The 25640-nt window shown below is 35.7% G+C and overlaps 2 protein-coding genes across 2 annotated transcripts; both read right to left on the bottom strand.

Moving 5' to 3' along the window:
* Positions 1–53: 53 nt before the first annotated feature.
* LOC144440656 (inositol-pentakisphosphate 2-kinase-like) lies at positions 54–14943 on the bottom strand. The gene is made up of 13 exons (XM_078130044.1): positions 14793–14943; positions 13531–13596; positions 11141–11245; positions 10163–10348; positions 9613–9708; positions 8526–8584; positions 7306–7378; positions 6356–6489; positions 4849–5006; positions 3936–3948; positions 3735–3860; positions 2579–2746; positions 54–1275 (listed from the first exon to the last, which is right to left on the bottom strand). Exons 1-13 carry the CDS (start codon positions 14853–14855, stop codon positions 1116–1118), a joined length of 1407 nt encoding a protein of 468 aa, XP_077986170.1. The 5' UTR covers positions 14856–14943; the 3' UTR covers positions 54–1115.
* A 5428-nt stretch (positions 14944–20371) lies between these two features.
* LOC144449752 (protein BTG2-like) lies at positions 20372–21677 on the bottom strand. Its single transcript, XM_078140359.1, has one exon. The coding sequence runs from the start codon at positions 21287–21289 to the stop codon at positions 20840–20842; it is 450 nt and encodes a 149-aa protein (XP_077996485.1). The 5' UTR covers positions 21290–21677; the 3' UTR covers positions 20372–20839.
* Positions 21678–25640: the final 3963 nt, after the last annotated feature.

The raw sequence follows: 25640 nt of genomic DNA, 5'->3' as shown, positions 1-25640 counted from the left end.
CTCAAACTTACATCTTAACAAAAGCAATAAAAGAAATAATTATAACCCCCCCCCCCCCCCACCGACTTTTGACATGATCTCCTCATACGACAGATCAAACCTTCAGATACTCAAAATTGGTCATTTTTGTTATGCCATTTTGACATTTTAGTCTCTTTACTGAACATAACAATATTTTGTACAGTCAGAAAAAATGTCAGTCATGTATTGCTATTTTGAAGTAAGTACAGCTGTGTTGTCTATTTTATAGATTGAGAGAGAATTATAAACAGCATATTTGATTGTCTAGCAGTGATGTTCGCCCCAGAGTCTTGGTTATATCAATCAACATACTCGACTTGTAGCTAGTGAGTGGATGACATTTTCAAGCCAGATAGCCACTATCCCCGGGCAGCTATAGTGGCTAAAGAAAAACATCTAACAATCTGGTCTACAATGCAGGATATTAAGATTTCTGTAAGCCCTTGGCATTATTAGTACCAATGTAGTACTTTAGGGAGTAAATTACATCTAAAAAGGGGGCTGTTATTATTAAAGCCCAAATACATACTATTTTGTAGTCAGTAGACTTCGTTCTATTGTTTTCGGTAAACTCGGTTATTGAAATCACAGCTGGCATATTATTGGCATGTATTGTGAAACTGCACGGAGTGTACGTGAAAGACAGTCAAGTGGGATGGAAGTAGCGGTGGCGTGGGTAGACACAAAAACCCACAGGTCATGATTTGATGGATTTTGGTGTTTCATCCCACACGTGACTTCATGAAAATGCAAATGTTAAATACACATGAAGTGGGCAACCCAAGTAGTGATTTCTACAACACCTGGCATTTATACTGAGTATATTGTTTTCATGGAATGGTTTACAACTGTAGTTGGACAACATGTCTTGATGAGCGTCCTACAGAGCAACTTCCTGTAATGTGTCTGATAACCTTTGGGTGACCTTGCTACCATCTGAAGTAGCTTAAAACTCAGCAATACAGGCATGCCACATATCTATAGGGAGTCGTGATATCGCCACTCTGTATCACTATATATCTCAAGTATTTTTTTCCTCTTGTTCGGTGAACCACAGAAGTTTGACTTTATTTGGTCAGTCAGTTTTAGAGGTCTCAACTTGTTTGTTGGATGTAGTTCTGAACAATGTCTCTGTCTAATTGGTAATACTTTGGTATGTTATCAAAGGGTTTTGGATCCAGATCTGCAAGTTGAATCTTGTAGCAGTACCTGTGGTGGTATCCGTCTTCAACAAAGGCCATTTCTGACGCTTGACTGAAACAAAAACACAGGATGTCAACTATTAAAAGCCCAATGTTTACAAATCAAAGTGTGGGTTCTTTTATATGCAGGGGGTATTCACTTTCAGTATGACCCAAGCTGCTGCTTTGTCTCCAGTTTGTTGGCAGACTTCACTTCTTTGTTGTGGCATGTGCCAGGGGAATGTTTAGATCTGCCTCTAAATAAAACCCTGTTTTATTATGGAAATGAGCTAGTCACCAAAAACTCTGGGAATGCATGCCTATGCATTTCGTAACAATTGCTTGATATATGCATGCAGCACCCCCATTGTCCTTGGAAAGACGGGGATATAATTCATGCATCTTGCATTACTTCTTGTTGTCTCAAGCATAGATCTCTCCAAGATCTCCGTCTTGATTAAGACACACAAAACAATATGATCGAACTGGTGTGAATGCAGGATTTCCATAAGTCCCAGTAATAATCTTATTCTATTCTATTTAATCCTTAGAATAGCCTTACAATGGATTAAAGTAATATAATCCAAGCTACTTTTCACAATCACAGAGGTGGTAGCCTCAGAAATCTTGTATTGTTATTGCTAGCCAGCTGATACTACACACTCACAAACATGAAAGAACCAAAAAACTTGGGTTCATTCTCTATGACTCAACTCAAAGCGATGGCTAGGTCGTTCCTTGGTGTTAGTTAATTTGAAACCTGATACTTTGACGTAATTATAAAGGAACCAGCAAGACATGACAAGCCCTTTCTTGTGTCTATTTTGATTGAAGTGTGGTATGCTACTAGTACATACATATATTATAATGAATGGTGACAATCAATAAGATTTGAAGGCTTGGTTTACCACAAGCCTATTAGCATTACACTATCCAGGGTAGCTGTGGATTTCAATATGAATACACACATCTAGTAAACACAACATATTACACCCTAGACAATACCCCCCTCTATTGTCTATGGTCTCATCCAAAACTTGTTAATTGGGTGAAAATTACATCACTGGGTTTTACTAATCAATTGAGTCAATACCATAAATTATACATAGTGGGGGGGGGGGGGGGGGTTGTATGTACACAAAGTCAACATTTCAAGTACTTGTTACAGCTGTCATACCATGGACCTGGGTAGAATTCTTTGTCAATATTTTCCAAGTACCTAGTTTGAATAACTGTAATTGACCAAGAAATGTTTTTTAAGTATTCTTTATAAATTACGTTTTGTTTGCCCATGGATCTATAATACATCCATGGTTTGCCTGATGGAAAATATTGACGTTTTCGAAAATTCCTTTACTCAAATTTTCTCCACTTACTTTTCCTTGATAGGTTGTAATGCTAGCATAATTGAACAATCTTTTACAGTCATTGCTACTAGGTATTCCTTGATTTTCCTCACACTTTCCTTGAGGGAGACAGGAACAGAATCAATGTCTTCTGTCAAGAAACCTTTAGTGTATGGGCCATCGAGCCTCCAAGCTTCCCTAAAATACAAAACCAAGATTATTTTTGGTATAACCACGCTCCTAGCTTATTAGTTTTGTAAATTGACACAGGGCACACACAACAGGCAGTCTATTTTCTATAGTGCTAACTACACCTAGTCAAATTTAATCAGCAAAAATATTCCTTGCCCTTGCAACAAGAGCATGTCAAGAATTTTAATACACAGTATGACACCTACATATCAAGATTTCCAAGCTGCTGTACTTGGAACAAAAACACCACTGTAGGTAGGTAGTTGTTGTTGTGGACAACCAGCGATAAAAATTACTATGCAGATATGCTCTGAGGTGGCTAAAGAAACAATGGAAATTTAACATCTAAATGACAACTGAAAATGCAATCAATGTTGTCTCTTAGACTAATTTGCATATGAAGCCATGCAATATTTGGGTTAAGAGAACGTACATAATAGGGTCAATGACATTGAGGTTTTTTGTTATTTTTGTGTTGTATCTGTGATCTAGTTGATTGTTCTATCTTCTATTTACTGATAACAACTTCCAGTTGAAGGGTTTACGCTAACTCTCAAGGTGGAGGATCTATGGTTGGAGTTTTGGAGATATGAAATATTTGTAGACTCAGGACTTTTCTTTGGACGTTTGATAATACAATGCCATTTAACCCTTGATACTTGATATCAAAATCTAAGGTCCTATTCTGATGATGTAGTAAATTTAAGAACAAACAGTGCAATATTGTCATGGGGACTTTGATTTCAGTCAAACAATAGGTAGGGTATTACTCTTTTCCTTGTTGGACATTAATAAATTACTTCAGAGATTAGAAAAAAATTGCAAAATTATAAAATATGATCATTTTACACCAACCACTCATACACGAATTAATTATAAGATATTATTTAGCAGAATCTAGTTAAAATTGAAATTAAATAAACCAATAAAAGCTGGTAAACTACAATTTGTGTTCACTAAATTTTGGCGGGAAAGTAACAGTGTAGTCAGTTACCTGTCTGAAGGATGGTCTTCAAAGTGTTTCTGTAGTCTTGTATACAATGGATAGATGCCTTCTATATCTAAACTATCCAATGTCTGAAGTTTTTGCATATTGTAAAGGACACAGCCTTCTGGTAGGCTTCCCGAATCTTGGTTGAAGTATCAAAAGAGACGAAAATAACAAAACAAAATGAATGTCTTTTTATTTTATTACCACACTATAGAGTCTCAATTTGTGGTCTATATCAAAGATAACAAAGTTTGACCTTGAGTTCTAGCTCACAAATAATCCACTTGAATAACATCATTACATCACAGGTATAGCACAGGAAGGATATATCACACAGATGTGGGTTCAAAGTTCAAAATTGAAGTAGTCTCACATTCAATGACAATGCTGTTCTCAAGTACATCCAACAAGTACCCGCTACACTTGATGCTCACATTTTTTACGCTGAACAAATATGCTTCCACCAAAACAACAAAACTTTGAGGGTTCAAATTACAGGACAAGATAAAGGTTTTTTCTAATATCATAAATGATTTAGAAGTTCTGTGAAAAAGTGGCGAAGGTGTTCAATTTTTTTAAAAACAAAATCTCACAAAAATAGTGTGTCATGGAAATTTCATTTTCTGTAAACAGAGTAGTTCACTATATTATGTTTGTAAAGACAACTTTAAATATTGGAACTATAGCTAGTACTCTTTAGGGTTTTACATATCATTATCAATATACTCAAACATAGATGTTGTTATTATGAAATGAATGGATTTCTATCTGTTTTGAAAGTCAAATACAAACAAGGCAAAAATGCAAAAAGTGTCAAAGCATTGGACTGATTACAGGGGAGAGATACTTTTGTTCAAGAACAGAAGTTAGCTCTTTTGTTCTGACCCAATCATTTTCTTATAATTCTGCAAAACAGCCAATTTTTACATCAAGATTTTAACCCTAATCCAAAGTGGGCCATTAATCCCAATTGTATTGTTCACAATTGATGGACACTGTTTTTTTTTTGTACAGATGCCCCAGTGGTATTGTTGTGGTCAATGGTGATAATTATTCAACATGACAATGATGTGAAACACATAAAAGAATCTGACATGTTTTTTTGAGAATAAATTACCTGTAAATTGTTTTGAATGACTTCTACTTGCTGCACACCTTTGTGGAGTCTTATTATCATGTTTTCTTCTCTTTCTTCTTGGTTCTTGAAACGTGTTATCTTGGGATGGATTTAACAATGCTTTAATGATCACATCCTGTAGAGATAGGATTGGTGCACTGAAACAAAATTAGAAATTAACACATGCAGTTACCACATTGGTTTTTTTTTGTTTCTTTGCTGAGTTTCTATGTGATTGAGTGATCCCATCTCTCTCTCTCTCTCTCTCTCTCTCTCTCTCTCTCTCTCTCTCTCTCTCTCTCTCTCTCTCTCTCTCTCTCATTTTATAAAAAAGTTCCGTCTTAATCTATTTTAATATTGTATCTCTTGCTGAATTCATAAACAAAATACACTGTATCATGAAATTTCATCAAATCTTGCAAAGTTCCACCATAACTATCTTGATACAGTAACATGTAAATACTGTCACCCTTTATCTCATTACTCTCATCCCTTATCTAATAGTTGCAAATTTCAAATTCATGTTACTGTTAATTGTGTACACTTGTTATGTCATTTTTCTATGACAAAATAATAATAGATTCAAAACATGTTTTGATGGACCATCAACAATTACGTCATCAGGAAATGTGAAAAAACACAGTCCCTCATGACAATAGAGAGACTATAACTTTTCTGTGTGACCATTTCAGTTAAAATGTCTGGACAAAAGTAATATTTTTCTGTAATTTTTTGCAAAATCTCAACTTTATTTTAGACACAAATCATCAGAATAATTCTTAAAATTGAATCCTTATCAAAATTTATGATAAAAACAATCACATTCATAAAAGACACAATCAAAAACAGAATTATCATATTTTGTAGGCGTCTTGTTTATGTTTGTGTAATGACAAGTAAATATTAATAACGGTGGACATTATTATAAAACCAACTGTTGTTAATTATTTACAGTTAAATATTTGCATCTAATTATAGAATAATTATATAATTATCATGTGACAATATGTTAATATTCATATTCTATTGTTTAAACTCATTAGCATATATAGTGTTATCGTTGTTGACAGAAAAAATATATCGGCCTACTATGGATAATGTAGCATTTTTCTTTCTCAGTGATCTCACTTTCAGAAAAAAGAAATCAGATCAAATGTAATCTGCAGGACATTCAACAGAATATGTAAGTGACATTACAATGTTCAAAACAATGTAAGTACACTGTGGACATGTAGTGTAATGTTCAACTATTGTCAATTTGGATATTTTGACGACAGAAAAAACTATGATAAACCTTAAACACATTGATTTGCCCCCCTGAAATACTGACGCAGATTTACATTTGTTGAGATCTAAATCTCCAATTAACAGTAAACACCTCAAAGAAATCGTGATCATTTCATTTCTCTAAAATAGATTTCACAATCAACAAACAAGCCTGAAGGAGGTGAACAACCTCATTTACATGTCACACCTCTCCCAGAGTGTTAGTTACCATGACGATTACCTTGTTGCCATGGTTTCACAGTGGTCATCATCAGTGGATTCACCATACCATGGCTCTAAGTGGTTCATTAACTGGATCTGATCATCTTTGGTGGGAGGATGTTTATTTGAAACTCCATAGAGAAGGGCACCATTCTAAAGTAACGAAGGAAACAAGAAAACTCTCGCATTACAACAAGGATAGTCTAGTTCCTATACGGTATCAAGGATGGCTGGTGTTTGGCATTGGACTGTCTCAGTGCCTGACTTACAGAGCATTATACACTGCAGTCTAATCACAAAGGACAAACAAGATTTCTTTTGGGTTTATCACATAATGCCTAAGGCCAAAAGTAAAACTCTGTCACTTAAAGATCATACTCAAATGTCATAGCTACTTTTTTTTTTCTTGCTGACTCTGTGATTTGATGCGCTCTCTGTGAAAAATACATGAAAAGATTCTGTATAGTGCTTTCAGAACAACAGCTCATACATCAAAATCATCCTTATGTAAACAGTTATAAATATATGATAATATGAAAAAATAAATAAATAAACAAACAAAAACAAATAGATAAATATTTAGAAAATGTCATATATATTCGACCCAATATAGTTTTAAAAGCCACTTGTTACAGTCACACACTATTTTGTGCATAAATTTAAGGGGAACAGGAGACAACATATTCTTCAAGATATAAAAGGGATATTTCTCTTTCTGTCCAATACTCACTGTGTTGCTAGGATACGCTGCAACAAATAACCGTACTATGGTTACAGTAATTACCAAGAAGGAAGACTTAATTGCATTTCTGACAGAACAGATATTGAGGCATTGATGAAAATGAACACCATTTAATTATCAAGAATTGTAATTATATTTAACACGCATGACGCAACATACACAATAAACACCGTCATTTCTGTGAAACAGGATGCCGTCAACTTAAATGAAACTGTATACAGACTAACCTTGAATATACGCAGGTTATTTTGTGGGTTTGAAAATAATGCTGATAAGGCATTTTTCATGTACAATGTCTGCCTGTCAAAAAAAAATGAAATTAACATTTAAGGGGAAATTATTAGAATCTGGAAAAAAAATATTACTAGAATCTATTTCAGGACATAAACATGGTAGTTATACTAATATAAATTTCTACCCACTAAGGCCAAAAAAATCTCTTGGAAGTGAATCTCATATTTTTGCTGATATCCCATCAGCAGCATCATCAGGGTGATTGATGATGCTGATGATGTCACACGTTATGTAATACTTATTATGGTATTACATGTACATATATGTTACCTGTCACACATATTTGGATGATGAACACAGTGGAGGTTTTCCAGGTATCACATCGAAGCACTTTTTCAGGAAGAAAATTTTGTTATCTTTTAATTTAGTACAAGTCTGTGTTAACTAATAGGTTGAATATTGTCAATTGGATCCCACCCCCACAGAGAGAGAGAGTTGACATATAATAATGTAAATTTACTCATTGATTTGGCCTCAGACCACTATTCTCTACAGTGGTCTGAGATTTGGCTGAAAGGGCATCGCTATTTACACATCTTTATCCAATCAGGGTTTAACAGAAACAACAATGAATCTCTCAGACTATGATTTGGTACAAACACATTCAATATATTCTTACTGGATGTTTGCATTCTTTAAAGTTTAAACTGTTTAAAGTTACTTCTATCCTACATAACTATTAGCATCCACGTATGACTTACTTACAGCCCACCCTGTCTCCCCCGGCATGGACATGAAATCATGAATTACATGTATTCTCTTGTCTCGAAACTATAACCTTTTGCTGTTTCTTGGGGGAGTTTTTTTGCAAATGTCATCCAACTCAAGTTACCCTATTATCTGCAGGATAAAGTTGAAGCTGCTATATTTCTTTTCACTGACTAAATCCCCCGATAGCCATTTCCGGAGAACCATGTTTGCATTTGATGTGGGATATACTAGACCTGTCATATTTAATAGTCCACTATCACATTCAACCCACTCACATAAAACACACAAATACCCCTCAAGGTACTAATAACCTTTCATTTCATAAACAAATTATACTTATTAATTTGAGAATGTCTTATGATGCATTTTTGTTGGGATTTCCAGGTAATGCGCTGACAGCTAGGGATTGGACAAACAGAATTATCAATTTAAAGAGACTTACCCTGAAAATAAGTCAACAGGACAATACCCACTAAGAGAACTCCATTTCCCTTCCTTCACCTAGGTTTCAAGTCAAAACAAAACAGAGATATCGTAAGAAAGAAATGTCTCTTGTTCTTGATACAACCTATGTCAAATCTAGCTATACTTTTACAAATATACTTGTAAGTCATTTATTGTACATACATGGCCATCAGCCCAAAATACAAGTCTGACAAATCCACACACACACACACACACACACACACACACACACACACAGGTTTTAAGATTTACTTTTACATTCACATAACATACACATTTTATTGAAAAAAACCATACCATTGCCATTATAATGTATGACTGTAAAAGTACAACATTCTTGATAAATACAGCAGAAAATTTTGCTGGCTCCATAAATTGAAGTTTTTCTATTTGAACCTGAATTTATGATGTCTTAGCAGGTGTGATGATTTTTTCTTTAATACTCAGATTACAACACACACTGAAGCTAGCATTATCATGTTAAAACAGAGAGTGATTGATTGATTGATTGATTGATTGATTGATTGACTGATTAAGAGATTGATATATTGACTGATTGGATGATTGATTGATGGATTGATTGATTGACCGACCCACTGACTGACTGAATTGAGTGAACATATGACTTGCATTATCATAATGATATACAAAATGGGTGTCAAGGCCACAGTGCCTTAAAAACATCATTACCCCTGCATAACTGCACAATAACCCTATATAACACCATCAACTCCCTGGGGAGTATACAAGCCATTGCAGCCCCTGTAAGTGCATAGAATTAAAGCATTCACATTGCAACCTCTATCCTACCAGATCCCCAATTATAAAGCTGGGTTGACTGAGGCACAATCGCGGTTCAAATCTTGTGAAAGAACCTTAGCCATTCAGAAACAACAGCAGTAGTGGTAAGGCTTGAACTGGCAGCTTGCACATTCAGAGTCAGCCATCTTCAACCATTCAACGATCATGACTCCCTCCATCATTAGTTACTATAAGCTACCATAGGGATATCAAGTCAATATTCCAGTAACTAGGTAACCAGGGTTTGGATAAATCATACTCACCTTCAAGCGTTGATGCATACAGAATCTACAAACAGATTTTTTGATCTGGTGGTCCTCTGAAATTAGATCTGATGTTGGCAAGAATCCTGCTTTTGGCTAAAACAAAATCAACAACATTGATAAGTAAGGTGGAAAATTTAAAATCTTTGCTAAATTGTGCATGTTAAAGATTCACAGTTGTCAAGTATGTCTTCTGGTCTTTTACATCAAGGTGATTGGTGAGGATATTATTTTGATGATACTAACTTGTAAAAACAAGGTGCATGGAGAAGGTGGAATGGAAAGTTTATAGCTAAACACTAATTTGTACGCATGATTGATTAAAGGGGCACAACCTCAGTTTATACATTTTTGGGGTGTAATTTCTGATGTATTATCTATTACATGTACAAACTGTAGATTATAACAAAGGTAGATGCTGTATATACCAATAACAGACACATGTCATAGCACATTCTGACATTGATAATCAAATCCTGTTAGTATAACACTGTTAGTCTTTACTCTATGAAGATTTAGCCTTGTTTTATTTTTTAATAAAATTTTTTACCTTGATTTCAATACAGAAAGTTGGTGCATTGTCATTTTGTAAACCAGGCAGTAGACAGAAATCGGGTAATTGTATGACATGGCTACATAAGGTGTTCACTTCAGTATTTAGACGTGCTTGTGGTCTCAAATACTGGAACTTTTCATTCATTTGTTGAAGAAAATCTCTGGAAACTTCAACAAGTTTCTGGAACAAAAATGAGGACAAAATGTCATATTATGAAATTAAATTTCAAAATGTTAAAATGTGGTATTAGCCCAGACAAAAAAACAATTGTGTTTCCGATATCATGGCCTCAGAAAATAGGGTAGGTATGTTGGGATATTATTTATTTACATTATTGTATATAAAACAAACAAAAGGTCGGTCAGAATACCCCTTGTCTGATAGTTTGATGAAATATGTAGACATCGCTAGGGAAAGAAAACAGAGTGCATGAAGATCAGGAAGACAAAGAATTTCTTATCTTTTTGTTTTAAATGTTGAAAAAATAGTTTAGGGTCAGAGGCTTAAACCGGGGTCGGTCAGGTTAACGGAAACACAATTTTTTTTATTTAGCCCCATTGTATTACCGGTACACCCCTGACAATGCTGAAAAGATGTCAATGAAAATTTGGGATTTGCTTCCAAGAAATTTCTTTAGAAAGTTTTAGAAATTCACATTAGGAAAATATGTATTTCAGGAATTGGCACTTGTTACTGGAAAAAACAAAATTCCTGAGAACAAAATTATGCATTACAAAAAGATTACTGTCAGAGAAGTTTACTGATATGAAAAAGATGCCAGGTTTGTCTATGCCCTGTAACACACTTTTTGGTGCCATTCTGTCTGAAAATTCGAACTTTGAAATGAAAAGTGAGACCAGTTGACAGACAAATGAGTAACGCCAGAAAGATTCCTGTCATCTGCCACTTTGTACAAATACCAGATCTACTGTCTATGTTATCAAAATTTGAAGTCTAACATAACCAACCTACCCAAGGACTGACGTACTCTTCACCCAGTACAGGCGTCATTACATGTGTGATGTAACCCATTTTATATCTTATCACTTTTTCAAAGTACTCCTTTGACTTCTCTTTCTGAAAAAAGTAAATGAAATAATTTTCACTAATTTCTTCATTTGTACATAAAGAACAGTTCACAGGTATTAATTCTTTTATTTTTACATCAATTTTGTGCAATGTTCAAAAAGACATTTTGGATTTTTCATACATGGGTAAAAAAATGTTCAAGACAAAATGCTTCACAGCAGTAACTGTTATTTGTACTTAGATACACTTTGTCCCTGGTAAATCAATAAAGTTTTACAGTGTGATCTAAGTTAGATCTAAGTATGCCATAACCTTATTTGGGGACATGAAAAAAAAGGTCAGTGACAATGAAGTGTTTGTTTTTAGTGAGTTATGTACTGGTACTGGTGATAATATATGTTTGGTAGACTCGACAAGTGTCAATAACCAAAAAGAAGTATTGTGAAGGCACAAAACTAGAAGTGGGATGTTGACTGGAGTGGTTTAGCCCACAGACTTAGTCTCAGTGTTACCATCTCATGAAGCTCTTGGTGTGGAAAACTTCTTGAGATAGTAACACAGAGACATTTAGTCTCTTGGTGTGGAGAGCTTCTTGAGATAGTAACACCAAGATATTTAGTCTCTTGGTGTGGAGAGCTTCTTGAGATAGTAACACCAAGGCGTTTGAGATAGTTTAGTAGGCACAAAGAGGGTTGATTACCAGGAGTGAGGTATTTGTCAAATATTTTGGTGCCCCAAAATTATGTCATAATGTAATTTGACGTCAGATTTGAATACCTGGTTAGAGCTCTATAGCAACAGTTGCTAGACATGATTCGATAACTTTAAGTAATTTGGTAATTCATTTGAATATTTTCCTGCCACTCTAACTTTTTGTAATATCTTGACTTTATTTTACAATGGAATCATGCACACAGTCTTTCTCTAGGTACAACTCTCAAAATTTTAGTTTAGAAATTATATTTACTGAAAAAATCCCCATTTTGAAAATACTTTCTTTTTGTAATATGTAACATATGAAAATATTTCTGTAACATGTCTAATGCTGAAGGGGTCAAGAATCAAAATGTTTGGTCTAAATGCTAAACACACAATATCAATAATTTTCATACACAACATTGAAACACAATTTTTTCTTAAATCTACCTCCTAGAACTATTTACACTTCATTGTACCCACATATCATTGTACACCACATCTTTGCATTCTCACAAACCAGAGTTATTATTTCTACCACTACATTTTGAAATAAGTACTCTGTCTTTGTAAACATATAATATATATGGCACTGGCCTGTTGATGTGACATTCAAATTTCCTGTTAAAATACGGCAAGCTGTTCCATTAGTTATCAAAATATTGAATTATCTATTGTGTAGCACTCAGACCCAGCAGTAGACATACCTAAGGTGATCTCATTGAATCACACACACTATATTGTATATTAAAATGGCTATTGACGTCATGTGAATGTAGACAGTTTATATCGGTTATTCACAGTGAAAACAAAAACAGGAAGTTTGAAGACCTGCATTTGCTATTAACTAGTTTTCACTTTTCAGACTATATTTTGGCAAAACAAAACAAAAATGCTATAGTTCCTCTTTTCAAAGATATTTTGGGTAAGTATTGAATTATTTTATTATCATTGTATAATATTTATATAATTATTATTATTATGGGGATGATTCATGAAATATTTATTTCACAAAAAATAAAACAACCAATTTTCCTGCCACGTTCATAATATTTTGTCTCAAACTAAATAAAGTATTTTGGGCTGGCAGGCAGAGATATTCTAGGAAGGGTCATGTAATTGGAACCACATATTTTTTCTATTTGGCCTCAGAAGTCTCCTGACAGTATACTGGGTCCTGTGCTGGACTATCAATTAGCTAAATTGATTATCAGTATGATTCTAAAGTAAATACCCAGCTTATTATTTTTATTTTTTATTTTTTTTTATAGATATTTCATTCAAGTCCATATCAATCAACCAATTGATAGCTGTTTATGTACATCCAGAATCAGCCCCCCCCCCCCCCCATCACATATCAACAATATTATCTCTATGCTTCACTTACACTACCATTCTTAGTTTTTGTGAGTTTTTTTGTGATTTTGATAATACTAAATAATAATAATATGACTTTATTCCCAGATACAAATAATACAAGTCCGTAAAGAGAGAATGAACGATTACATAAATAAATGGAAAGGGATAGAAAAAAAGTTGTCTGCCAACTAATTTAGTCCAACATCATCAATGCACAGTGATAATAATCTGAATACAAATATTATATGATCATTATGATCCTTGTAAGATAAACTCACCCCATGATTACTACCTTGGCTGTCTTCTATCAGTCTTCTCTTTAGTAAGCGATATACAATACCTTCCTACAGATGTCAAGAACACAGGTGATAACAATAATCCCAAACTACATACATCACTGTAGGATGTAATTGGTAAGATAAGTACAAAGCACCGTGGGGAAAATTTTTTTAAAAAAATCAAATTTCTTCAATTCTCTCATAACTTTGCCATGTGAAGCTTGTTCCTGGTCCTTTTGAAATGATAAAAAATAACTAAAGGTTTTTTTTGTCTTGTTTTTAAGGAGATCGTCAATCTTTCATTTCCCCATAGTGTAAGCACTGTATTCAGCAGCCATATTGGATTCTAAATTGACCAAATCTTAATATCATTTTTGCCTCTATTTTGAAATATTTCTATGGTGACCCAAGATTTTTTTCATGATTTTAACTGAGAATAGGTTGGAGTTTTCTTGAGCGAAGTTACAGTAAAAAGTTTACAGAGTTGGATGCCATGTGAAGATCTGAGTCAACATTTGAAACAATGTTCTATCATATCTCCCTTTTTACAGAAATAGTAAAGGACTTTAGATGAGCACGAAGTAAAATACTTTGACCAACTTCAGCTCAAAAAGCCAAAAACAATTTAGATCCAAACTTTTTGTCAAGATGTTTGTAAAAATGTATGATTTACTTCCAAAAGTTTGCTTGACTTTGTGTGAATAAATTTTTATTTGTGTAACTATGAACTCAGGGTCCATGAAATTAATTTCTTCTTTTAAACTTTTTTTTTTCCTATTGGTATTCATCCACCAAGAAACTTTTAACATCTACAACCTACAAAACCATCACATATGGTGGTCGTGCATTTTCATATGCTGCGCCTAAACTATGGAACGTACTACCACTCGACATCAGAGAATCTCCAAACTTGGAAACTTTCAAAAGAAAACTGAAAACGCACTTATTCTCCAAAGCATACAGTGTGGTTTAGCCACTGAGCGTCATAGAGCAAAACAATGTTTTTGGATTTTGGCGCTATATAAACTTTGCTGATTGATTGATATTGTATGGCCAACAGATTCTAGTGCCTACCAATGCTGAGTGTTGTGTACTGGAAGTACTATTATTACCTAGGAGAGGAATTTGAGATTTTTAGCCTTGAATTATCCTGTAACTCCATGGCATTTCATTTCCTGAAGTACTTTAGCATAGCATAGTATCAATTCATGGCTAATAGGAGCCAGTTAATCACAAGAATTTGATTAAGTACACAAACTCACCTTTTCTGATGCTATAACAAGACTTGCATTCCCTTCACCTCTATACTTCCATTCCTTCTCCATATCAAAGTTACTACATAGTTCAGAAAGTTCCCAGTAATATACTCAAGTAATGACAAGCTACTCACTATGTCTAGGAATAATAGGACAATGATAATCATTCAAACAGCAAGTTATGGTATAGACCCTACATGTAGGGTCTATGGTTATGGTAATTTAAAGAGATGTTACAGAAGTAACTGTATTTACAAATGTATTTATTGGGGTTTGGGGGTGGCCAGTCATCCTGGGAATACAAGATGGAAGGATTCTATTGATGTCATACAAAGGTACTATTACTGGATCTATATGCGATGTGGAATCATAATTTATGGATGGATAAATATGTGGATCTGGATGGATGGATGAATAAAAATGGGGATCTGGACGGATAGAAGGATGGATCGATAAATGCATGGATCTGGATGGATGGATGGATGGATGGATAAATACGTTGACCTCGATAGATGGATGGATTGATGGATAAATAAATAAATATGTATGTACGTACGTATGTATGTGCATGCATGCATGCATACATACATACATACATACATACATACATACATACATACATACATACATACATACATACATACATACATAAACACACACACACATACATACATACATACATACATACATACATACATACATACATACATACATACATACATACATACATACATACATACATACATACATACATACATACATACATACGAGGATCTGGATGGCTTCATTGGATGGATGGATGGTTAGAAGGATGGATCTGGATGGATGGATGGTTAGTTGGATGGAACTGGACAGATGGATGGATGGCTATGTGTATCATATGATGTGGATTATATTTTAATGTCATTTCAGATAACTAATGAGAGAGGATGGATAAATGTAACATGGTAACAATACCATCAAATTCCATGAAAGTAGATTTATGACAACATGGAATTTGTCTGTCAATGGGGTACTGCATTCTTTTCAAAACAAATTAAATTTCAAGAAATTACAAACATATCCAATTGACTGAGTCAGTGGAATCTGAAACACATCAGTAAAAGCTTAATTACAAAGAATTTGGGGAAGATTATGATAGGAAATCTGGTAAACTAAAACAAATTACAGTTCATTTTTGACATGACACAATATATTAGTTATTACCCTCCAACCATGGACTTTGCTCGGGCCCTATACATAGCACATATACATATAGAGTTCACTGGATAGTAATCTACAGTCTTGTGCAATATGTAATCAGGGTAATCTTTGAAATTGCAGATATCACCAAGGCCTTGCCATAACCTTAGAAACTACCTCAGTCCTTCCTACCTCCACCCTTCTATTGTCTATGATGGTACCAGGATCCTGGTACTATCGCAGACAATAGAGGGCCTATCACATGTGAACAGCATTACATCATTTCCGAAGTTCAATATCACGTGCACATGCAACTTGTCTTGTTTTTGGAGTGATATGCCGGAATCAAACAAAATCATGTGTCTGATACGTGATTAACAGCATGTGACTAGTGTTGACTGTAGATGGGGAAGTTCGTGACTAAAACTCTGACTTGCATTGTCTATAATCACCTATCTCCATGGTTCAGTCATTCTCCATCTCTAACTATGCTAGTCCTGCTTGCATACAGAGTAAATCCTGTTGAGCAAAACGTGTGCACCATCTGCAAGCAGGACTGTAACTATGCTAGTACTAGACAAGCAACAGATTCAGTGATCTAGTCTGGCTATCACTATACCAGTCATGGGTAGATGTGGTGGTGGTGGGGGGGGGAGCTGGGTAAATGGGTACAGGTGTTTTCAATTCAAATTTACAAGCCCATGAGCATAGGCTGGTACTATAGGGGTCAAAAGTCTACATGTCAGGCAGAAACTAGGGGTCATTATAATAGTCTGCGGGAAAATTGGAAATCGGCAACTTGGAAAGTCCACAGACACGGAAGAAACGTTTCTTCCTTGTCTGTCCTTCCTTGTCTGTGGAAAGTACGATGTTCAGAAGTCTTGGAATAATTCAGCAACTTAAAAACTACCGGTACGTTGTCCAAAACACAGGGCCAAATGTCGTACGTACAATGAATCTATCTAATCCATGTATGTACACATGATACAGTACAGTATATTCGACTTCACAAACAGCAAAAGGCCTGAACACAGTTCTATATTTTGTAATCATACATGGTCTTACAAAATGTATGGTTTCTCATGGGGGCAGACCCATGCGATCACATCATGTGACACATGCAAAATGTATGGTTTCTATTCTAAAATGTAAACTTGACATCAGAGCTTGACATGAATGACGTGCGACCAGTTTTATGTATTCGTTGGCAAGCATCTTGACATAATCATGGCCAAAGCTCGCAAGAAGTACATGCTGCTGACTACAACATTTTATTTTTCTAATGTATATATATAGAACAAGACATGAACAATCAATCCTATGCAAAATTCACATTGTCAGCACATACCTTCGATTAATAATATAATGGCAAATAAACGTGTATGGCAACTGCTATCGATGTATATCAGTTCTCCTAGGGTGCACACGCACACTTAAGTTTACGAATAATTTCGGTATGGCTTGTCTTGTGTACAAATAAATGGACACCTAATAGATTACTAAAACGTAACGTATTTTACTTTATTTGTACCTACGTATTTTACAACGATATTTCCGTTCGAACAGGGAGGGATATTTTTCATCTCCCTTCTCGGAAGACCAACAAAACCAGACCGACCCCGGCCGGGCGTTCAGTTGTTGATCAATGTTAATGATGCACGATGTGATGGACATATTTCTGTGGACGCGTCGGTTCCCGTCTGTGTTATGGAGTCCGACTCCGAGTAGAAAGTTTTTTGTTTTCATATCACTAACCCCCATCCCTCCATACAATGATACATATTCAACATGCATTTCCAATGGTGAATTACAGTAAAAGAAAAGAAGCAATAGAATAAAGCGAAATCAAGTCGAACAAGTTGTGGTTTTTTTTGTCTCTGAATTTTATCACAATTGGTGGCAGGTTGCCCCTTTCCGCAGTGACATAAGGCTTACATGACTGTGCTTCGCATGATGTAACTTCACAACAGTTTGCAAAAAAAAAGTCATCACTATTAAATGTCATTTGATTGTGGCTATTCTATTCAAAGGCGAATAGTGCACGAATGGAATATAATGATATAAATTTATATAATTCTATATGAAAACATCTTTGCTGATTTCTGACACGGAAATTAAAATTTGAGTTAAAACAGTTCAGCATTTCATTCTGCCCGTTTTATTCGTAAATCGTCGATAAAAAACTTGCCACATAAATGTACTCCAAATTATTTGGGGGAAAAATAAAATATTTGCTAATTATAACAAAAAAACTTGTATCTGCATGCGATGACTTCGATTCTCATATACATACAATCACTTTCTAATGAAATCTTGTATGACACCATCAACACACCCACATCAAATAGGCATTTGACGCTTTCAGGGTGGGTAATTTAGCTTTCGTTTACATGTAATACATGTATATGGTCTTGGTAGATGTTTCAACTTGATTATGCAACAAAATTAAAAACGTTCTTTTTTGAAACATGTGAAAGTGTGTGTCACGTTTGTAACCAAGTCCACTACCGAATTTGGTGTTAAATTTACTGGTGATTTATCTTTCCCCCCAAATAATCTTTTATTGGTCTGTTTGGGAAGACGTGTCGAACCTCGTAGAACTAACATATTAGGAAAACGTGTAAAAGGAAACGTGTTGATCCCCACTATCCTACATACGCTAAATTATTATCAAAAACGGACATGTTGCGCAATTCGTTTTTCCTCTAAATTTCCACGGACATACATATACACATAAGTACAGTTACATATATTAGTCTACTTTTCTTTTTGTGAGAGTGATCGGATGCTCTGATCTGATGTGAATAGTTTCTCCCACCCACGTACTCCGTGACGCTGTACATTTTACAAATGGAAATACCCACGCACAGCACGTCTGTACTAAACCGGAAAGTTATGGTCCACAGATTGAGTGGCTGTATTAACGATACATTTTGTATGTACACGCAACTCGTTACATCAACGTATTTTCTAGGTATATAGTCAGTAAATTACACCCATTGTTTCCATAATAAAAGTGTAATTTCAAAGGACATATGCTCGGCAGGAAAAACGCGGAGGTCCAATCAAGTGATTTATGGTGTACGACATAAGGGTACTTCCATTCCAGCTATTAAAATCGACTTCTGTTAGATTTTTTTTCATTATGTCTTTGTCATGATGAAACATGGGGTAAATTAAATCAAGTACCTCCATTGACATAATTTCACTTGACGATTTGTCGCGGAAAGACCCGGTCCAAATTAAAATTAATTAATTCAGAAGCGTTATAAGCTTACTTATCAAACGATCCCATCATTGAAAGAAATTGGTATAATCATTGCAACAATACAATGAGTGTTATACATTAGACTACATCGCTTATGCACGACTTTTTGAAAAGTACACAATGTAGTTTAGAGAAGCCATTTCCCTAGTGCCCTCGCAAATCTATTGTCCCATTGACAATAAACTGTGTATGCGCAGAGGAAGTCACTTTCATAAATTTTGACTACAATTAATTTTACATCAATGCCAATAATGCATCTAGCTTCGGGTGGGTGTTTTTTGTGTAACAAGGGTGTGGGTCGAATGTGATTCAACTATCAGGTGTCGCTCCGTTGTATTGCTTTTCCATTGTTCCCAGTCTGTACCGTCACGGAGAATCTAAATATAGCGCTGGCGGACAGCACAATTTGCATGTACGTCTCTTATTGTTGTATCGGATCTGGTTAATGAATAATGCAGAGAGTGAATATTGATTCAGTTATGAGGGTTTCACCAGTCAGACTCGTTGAAAAGAAAAATAAATTGCTCTGAAAATTTCAATTATGGATGTCGGGAGATGGAACCGTCCATACGGCTTGCTCTCCACTAATGGCGTCTAAAATTGGCCTGTTGTTATGTACATTTGGAATGGGCATATGTAAGGTATGCCCAGGTCCTGCAAAATAACTGAATTATGCAGGCACTCTTCAACCATACTACACTTTGTTTCCGTGCATTTCATGTTACGACCGAGCAGATTCATTTCACATATACTAATTTTGAGAGTACAATGCCATGACAGCAGGAGAAAAAATGGAACAGTCGATGTTTTTGAAATCAATACTGGAACAATGATGGTCTAGAGCGCCAATATGATTAACGTTCGCAACAGGTGAAAGAAACAACATTCCCGTTGTGCAGAGAAATAATCAATCTGAACGTAAGGAGAACTTAGGCATAATTCTTTTCATGAAAAAGCCCGATGGAAAAGCTAACCGTTCCAAATCCATGGAGGGTTAACGCTATGGTTGAGGGAACGCGCATTAGTTTCAGGCCCAACATGCATCACGATAAAGCGCCGCTTTTCTAACGTTGTTTACATCTCATCGCTTGCTATTGAGTCATTGTATAATAGACGCCAGACGCCATTTTTAATGCTTCAAAAAATTCTGGAAATTTTATTTCTGTGAAACCTTTTTTTCGTTTACAAGTGTGTTTCTTATAACAAAATACTTCGGAATGTAAATCCTCAATAGAAATATATGATATAAAACTAAGAGATCTTCGCTCAAGAAAGCTCGTCAAAGATCAAGGTTTTAACAAAGCACTCAATGCGACGAGGAACATAGTAGCCAATATTTGATTTACACTTTACAGGTTTTCACAAAAAAATGTACACGACGGTCCCATGATCAGTCGATAAGTCAAACTTCCATGTAAATCCTAAATTACATCAACTGTGGATGGGTTACAACTCTCATTAAATACAAGTAACTCAATTCATATCTACTAATTACAATCCTTGAAAAGTTCAGAAATAGTTACTTATTGCATCTTAAGACTGGCACTTCTTTATGTACTGTAAAAGTTCCAATGTTCAAGTTCGTTTGAAGTCCTTTATTTCGTTACGCCATTGTTGCAGCATACATCGTGAGGTACTCTGCACCGCTGTATGATGTACTCGAGAGGTCCGCGACTTCCTTTTTGCAAGTTGACGGGGCAGTGAGCTCGAACAGTACGCATATTGAGCCTTCCTCGCCAATACGATACGATACTTCGGCGGGATCGATCCATATTGTAAACTCTTGTGGTAAAATATGTCCGAGTTCGTAAATGCTGAGACCTGCAGCCTCTCCGGCCTTTGAAATAAGTGGGTCCACTCGACTGCCAAATGTACGGATGCACCGATAACCACTGCCCTTCTGAGGTTTTTCGGGAAACCAGTGATGTTGATAGTGCTGTTTCAAGAGTTCTTGAAGCTTCTTGCCAAAGGCGTTGATATTTTGATCGTTTACGTTCCTGCATCTCAATAGATTTTTGAGAAAGTTCACGGCACTGCGTATTTCCTTCTTCATTTTGGCTATTAGTACTCAAAGTAAATGTTCCAACTGTAGATCCAAGATCACATAAATTCGAATGGCACGATGAAGTAACAGCCCGAAATAGTTTGGAAAATCCCTGGTTTCAATGTGATAACGGTTAACGTTGTGCAGTGTACGTGCGTAATACTGAATGTCTCTCTTGCTCGATTTCTCCAGGAAATGTCGCTCGTTCTCTGCTCTACTTCGTCTACAAATTCAACAAGGTGAAATCGTTCAAAGTTGTGAAATCCCTGATGTTTGAGATGTAGCACCAAATACCCCCAAATGAGTTTGAAAATGTAAAATATGGTCTCCTTCCACCTGATACTACGGCTCGCTTGGGTCTGTATTTCACAACTGCTGACCGAAGCTTCTTTATCAACTGAGTGGGCAAACACCCATGACGTCAGAAGCGTACTGAGCAGGACCAATCGTAGAAGCGATAACTGGTGACGTCAGAAAATTGACCAATCATGGAGGATAAGTGATCAACAACAAGCGCCTATTCAATAGTCATCCATTGAAGTTCACACAATAACAAGTCTTCCAGGGCTTCATAACATGGCCACGAGCACTGGCAAAAAATCCTCAACTCCTGCAAATTGCAATGTCTCTTGCTTCTTTTAAACCTGGAATTGCAAAACCAATTTTGATATAGTTACTTTGCAATGATTATCTTTTTTTTCTGACAATTATTGCGACGTTCATTGGAAGTTCTCGGGTGGTGTAATACCAGTGTGCAGTACCACACCAACTCGAATGGTCTCAGTGACCTCCAGTGGTGTGACGTACACACAACATTTCCATTTTTGGACACACGGTTGGTTGTGTCCGGTGAGAGCCTACTCTCGTAACATTTTCTTCCACAAAGATAACTTCTGCTTTTTTCCCCACTTTTTGGTGTGATACTAAATTTTCACTAAATTCCATACGTTCATATTGTAACCACTATTTTTGTCATCAACGACATATCTCTGGCGTTATCAATGTAATATTTTTAGACTCATGATTCAGCCTCCCAAATTAATGGATTCGTCCAAAACGCAAATCTGCGTCAACAGGCTATTCACGCTCTTGCGGAGTTCCCAATAATGTTTACGTAACAAAATTATTATGAAGTCAAGGACAATGAATAAACACGTGAGAATTGTGGCACGTGTTATCTTGTACCTTTGTTTTGGACATTCAATGATTACACTTCTCGTTTCTTTCAGTTACTTTACGCGGACATTCTAAAAAAAAGGGGGAGGGTAAAACTTATCGTAAAGTTACAACTGAGGATGTAATAATGTTCACAAAACTATTTTCTGGAGATTTGCTCCCTCTTTTCTCTGACTGTTACGATCCACTCAAATGAACTATAAGTTTTTTCTACCAACATATTACTAAATAAAACGCCAATACACCAAACAAGTAAACATGGCGTGAGATAACGAGAACGCAATTACAACCAAAATAATAAATCACGCTATTATTTCCTTGTCAGTTTTACTTGACATAATGTGCAATTTACGGGATATTGGGGATAAAACGAAAGAAGTGACGCTAAAAAGCTTGTCCTATTCATAGCACCCACGCATCCAGTTCTGACTAGTTTTTACAATGATTACCGCCAGGTATGAAAGTTTGATTTATTTTCGGTCGGAAAACTTTATTGTTGAGAGGGACGGGGTGTCCTTGTATTCGCCACATTGTTAGCAATATGCCTCTTCCAATATAACTATACCATGGGAGTTGAGCTTGGTTGTCTGAAAGGGACTTTGTGTTTATACTATGAACATTTTTTTACATGTGTAAGACCCCATATGTATGAACTATGAAATAGGCAAACATTTTTTACGCTAGTATACATCTTCCAATAATACAAAATGATTCATCAGACAGAGGACGTGTACTGTACATGTAACATGTTCACCACCCTGGGCAAACTTTTTACATATAACGCACTTCCTTGGAAACATTGTATATGTAAAGTCTGTCGAGATGAAATGTCCATCGTTGTGATGATATGCCCATGGAAGTAGAACCCCGGGGTTCTACTTCCATGATATGCCGTTGGAATCAAAGTTTAACACCCCCCCCCCCCGTTTGTTTGCGGAAGGCAAGAATCTACTTTTGCCCGCGACGTTACATTACCATTGAAAAGTGATACTATAGATAGATAGATAATAAAACTTTTTTTTTTAAAGGTAGAACGCTGCCGACGCTATCAGATTTTTTGATATTTCAATTCCTCGAGCGCAACAGTATTTTGCTGATGGTTGCAATGAGCAATTTTCAAAAGTGGGCAATATTTACTTTCCATAGCAATAGTTATCCACTTGCTTTTTATATGGCTGTAAATTGAACACTGTTCCCTTTGTCATAGGCTTCTTTTTACAGCAGCAACCAGCAACTTCAAATTTATGCACCACCATATAAATGTCCAAAACGGATAAAAGCGGTACGTCGTATACCATACCCGCAAATGAAGGAAAAACAACCACATTGCATGCTATCGTGTGATCATGTGATTTTTAAGCAATGTATGAAAACATGACGATTATAAAGATACTGGTCTCGTTTCTTAGTAACTGTGCTATAATAGAAATATTTTCCCACTATCCTGTTTTCAGATAAAAAAAACAACAACACACCAGTACTACGTACTAGCATATGCTTCAACCTTTATAATTGTTAATCTTGACCACAATATACTAGGAGTACATACATGTATTTGTCAATTCGAAATTCCTCGGTGTATACCATAATTTTTTTCCCATAGAAGATGTTTGATAACATGTTTTTGAATGGACCAGCTTTAGAAGTATTTCAGAATAAAGGCTGTTTTGCTAGGAATTGTGCTTCTTGTTTAGTTTGTTATGGTGCGAAAAGACACTAGCACAGACGACAATGTGGACTTTGTCTGCCGAAGAGTTTGTATACAATCTACACTCTGTATTGTTGTTGATAGTTTGCCGCATCGCATCGTACAGCCATCACGTCCTGTCCATTGTGCATGCATTCCACGAAGAACTACACGCACCTATGCGTCTGTCTGTTACACTTCCACGCGGTAAGCAGGGCAAGTACACCGTACCCGTACAAACAATTGCATTTCGTACAATGTTTACGTTGTTCGGGACATCGTGACACAGATGGCGGATTGAACGTAAACAGAGTAGTTGTATATTTACCATTGTAAAAAAATATGATTATCGACACTGTATGAAATACCGCTTTTTAATGGAAGTAAATAACCAACTTTACGCCTATCCATATGTACTAATAGAAATACACCCATGGTCAATCCAAGGTGTAGTCGACCACACTCCCTCTAACACTACCTGCTGTGCAAATGATGACACATATATCCAACTGCAAATATTATTATTAAACTTTATTTCGGGAAAGAAAGAACACAACAACGCTCAAAAATATCCCATAGCTAAAGTGACAACTTGAAACAGAAGAAATATATAAATACACACAAAAACAACATTATAAAACAACTAGAACTTGACTAGAACTTAAAAAAGGACATTGAAAAATACAGACGAGCATGTTCAAGTATTTATAAAAGTACAGCAAATCTCTAAAAAAAATCCTCGAGCAGAGGATTGCATCGTAATTAAGCACCACTAAAATGAAACTTGTACCTAAAACAGACGTTTCGTTAGATGCTTGTTTTTTTCGTTTCTACGTAACGGTGACATGAGAGGGAGATAAGTGACTCAATGACATGATCTGTTTTAAACGTCGTAAACTGCAGCACTCTTTACGGCACCGTTGGAAAGTACGAGTTCGCTAAAGATGCTTCATATTTCGTTACTTCAGCTTACTTGTCTGTGCTTCAGCAGAAATACTCATGATTGTATGCTTCTGCTTGCGAGAATGTCTTTACTGAAACAAGAGAAATGAATACCAAAATAAAAGTATCGAACATTGTAAGGAAAATGTAATTACTCCAATCGGGTTGACTCGGACAGCCACAACAATATCTAGTCTAGATTTAGCACGGTGGTATCGAAGCATTTCTTCACCCCAAGATAGATCTTGAGATTCGATGCCATGGATAGCACTAGACTACAACTATTCTGGCCGTGTGAGGGTTTGCGAAATTTGTGTTACAAGACTCTTGCGATCATTGCCTTTTTTTCTTTAAATTTTTAGAATATTTTTTTCTCGAAAAAAAATACGTGCTTACTTTCGAGTGTATGTACATTCCGATTTCATAACACCTTTTCTAGTTTTTGCGATTGTTTCAATCAATCGAGGGGTTTGGCATTGAAAAGTAGAACCTATTATTAAACGCAGAGACAACGACTCGATTCTTTCACAATAACACAGACCTGAGTTCATCGCC

The sequence above is a fragment of the Glandiceps talaboti genome, chromosome 1 (genome assembly GCF_964340395.1).
Source record: "Glandiceps talaboti chromosome 1, keGlaTala1.1, whole genome shotgun sequence".
NCBI classification, from domain to species: domain Eukaryota; kingdom Metazoa; phylum Hemichordata; class Enteropneusta; family Spengelidae; genus Glandiceps; species Glandiceps talaboti.
This window is presented reverse-complemented; position numbering and strand designations above follow the sequence as displayed.

Coding starts and splice junctions, on each gene's coding strand:
- LOC144440656 (XM_078130044.1), bottom strand. CDS start 14,855: ATGGAGAAGGAATGGAAGTATAGAGGTGAAGGGAATGCAAGTCTTGTT. Junction 13,597..14,792: donor TTGTTATAGCATCAGAAAAG/GTGAGTTTGTGT, acceptor TGACATCTGTAG/GAAGGTATTGTATATCGCTT. Junction 1,276..2,578: donor TTACAACCTATCAAGGAAAA/GTAAGTGGAGAA, acceptor TTTTTGTTTCAG/TCAAGCGTCAGAAATGGCCT.
- LOC144449752 (XM_078140359.1), bottom strand. CDS start 21,289: ATGAAGAAGGAAATACGCAGTGCCGTGAACTTTCTCAAAAATCTATTG.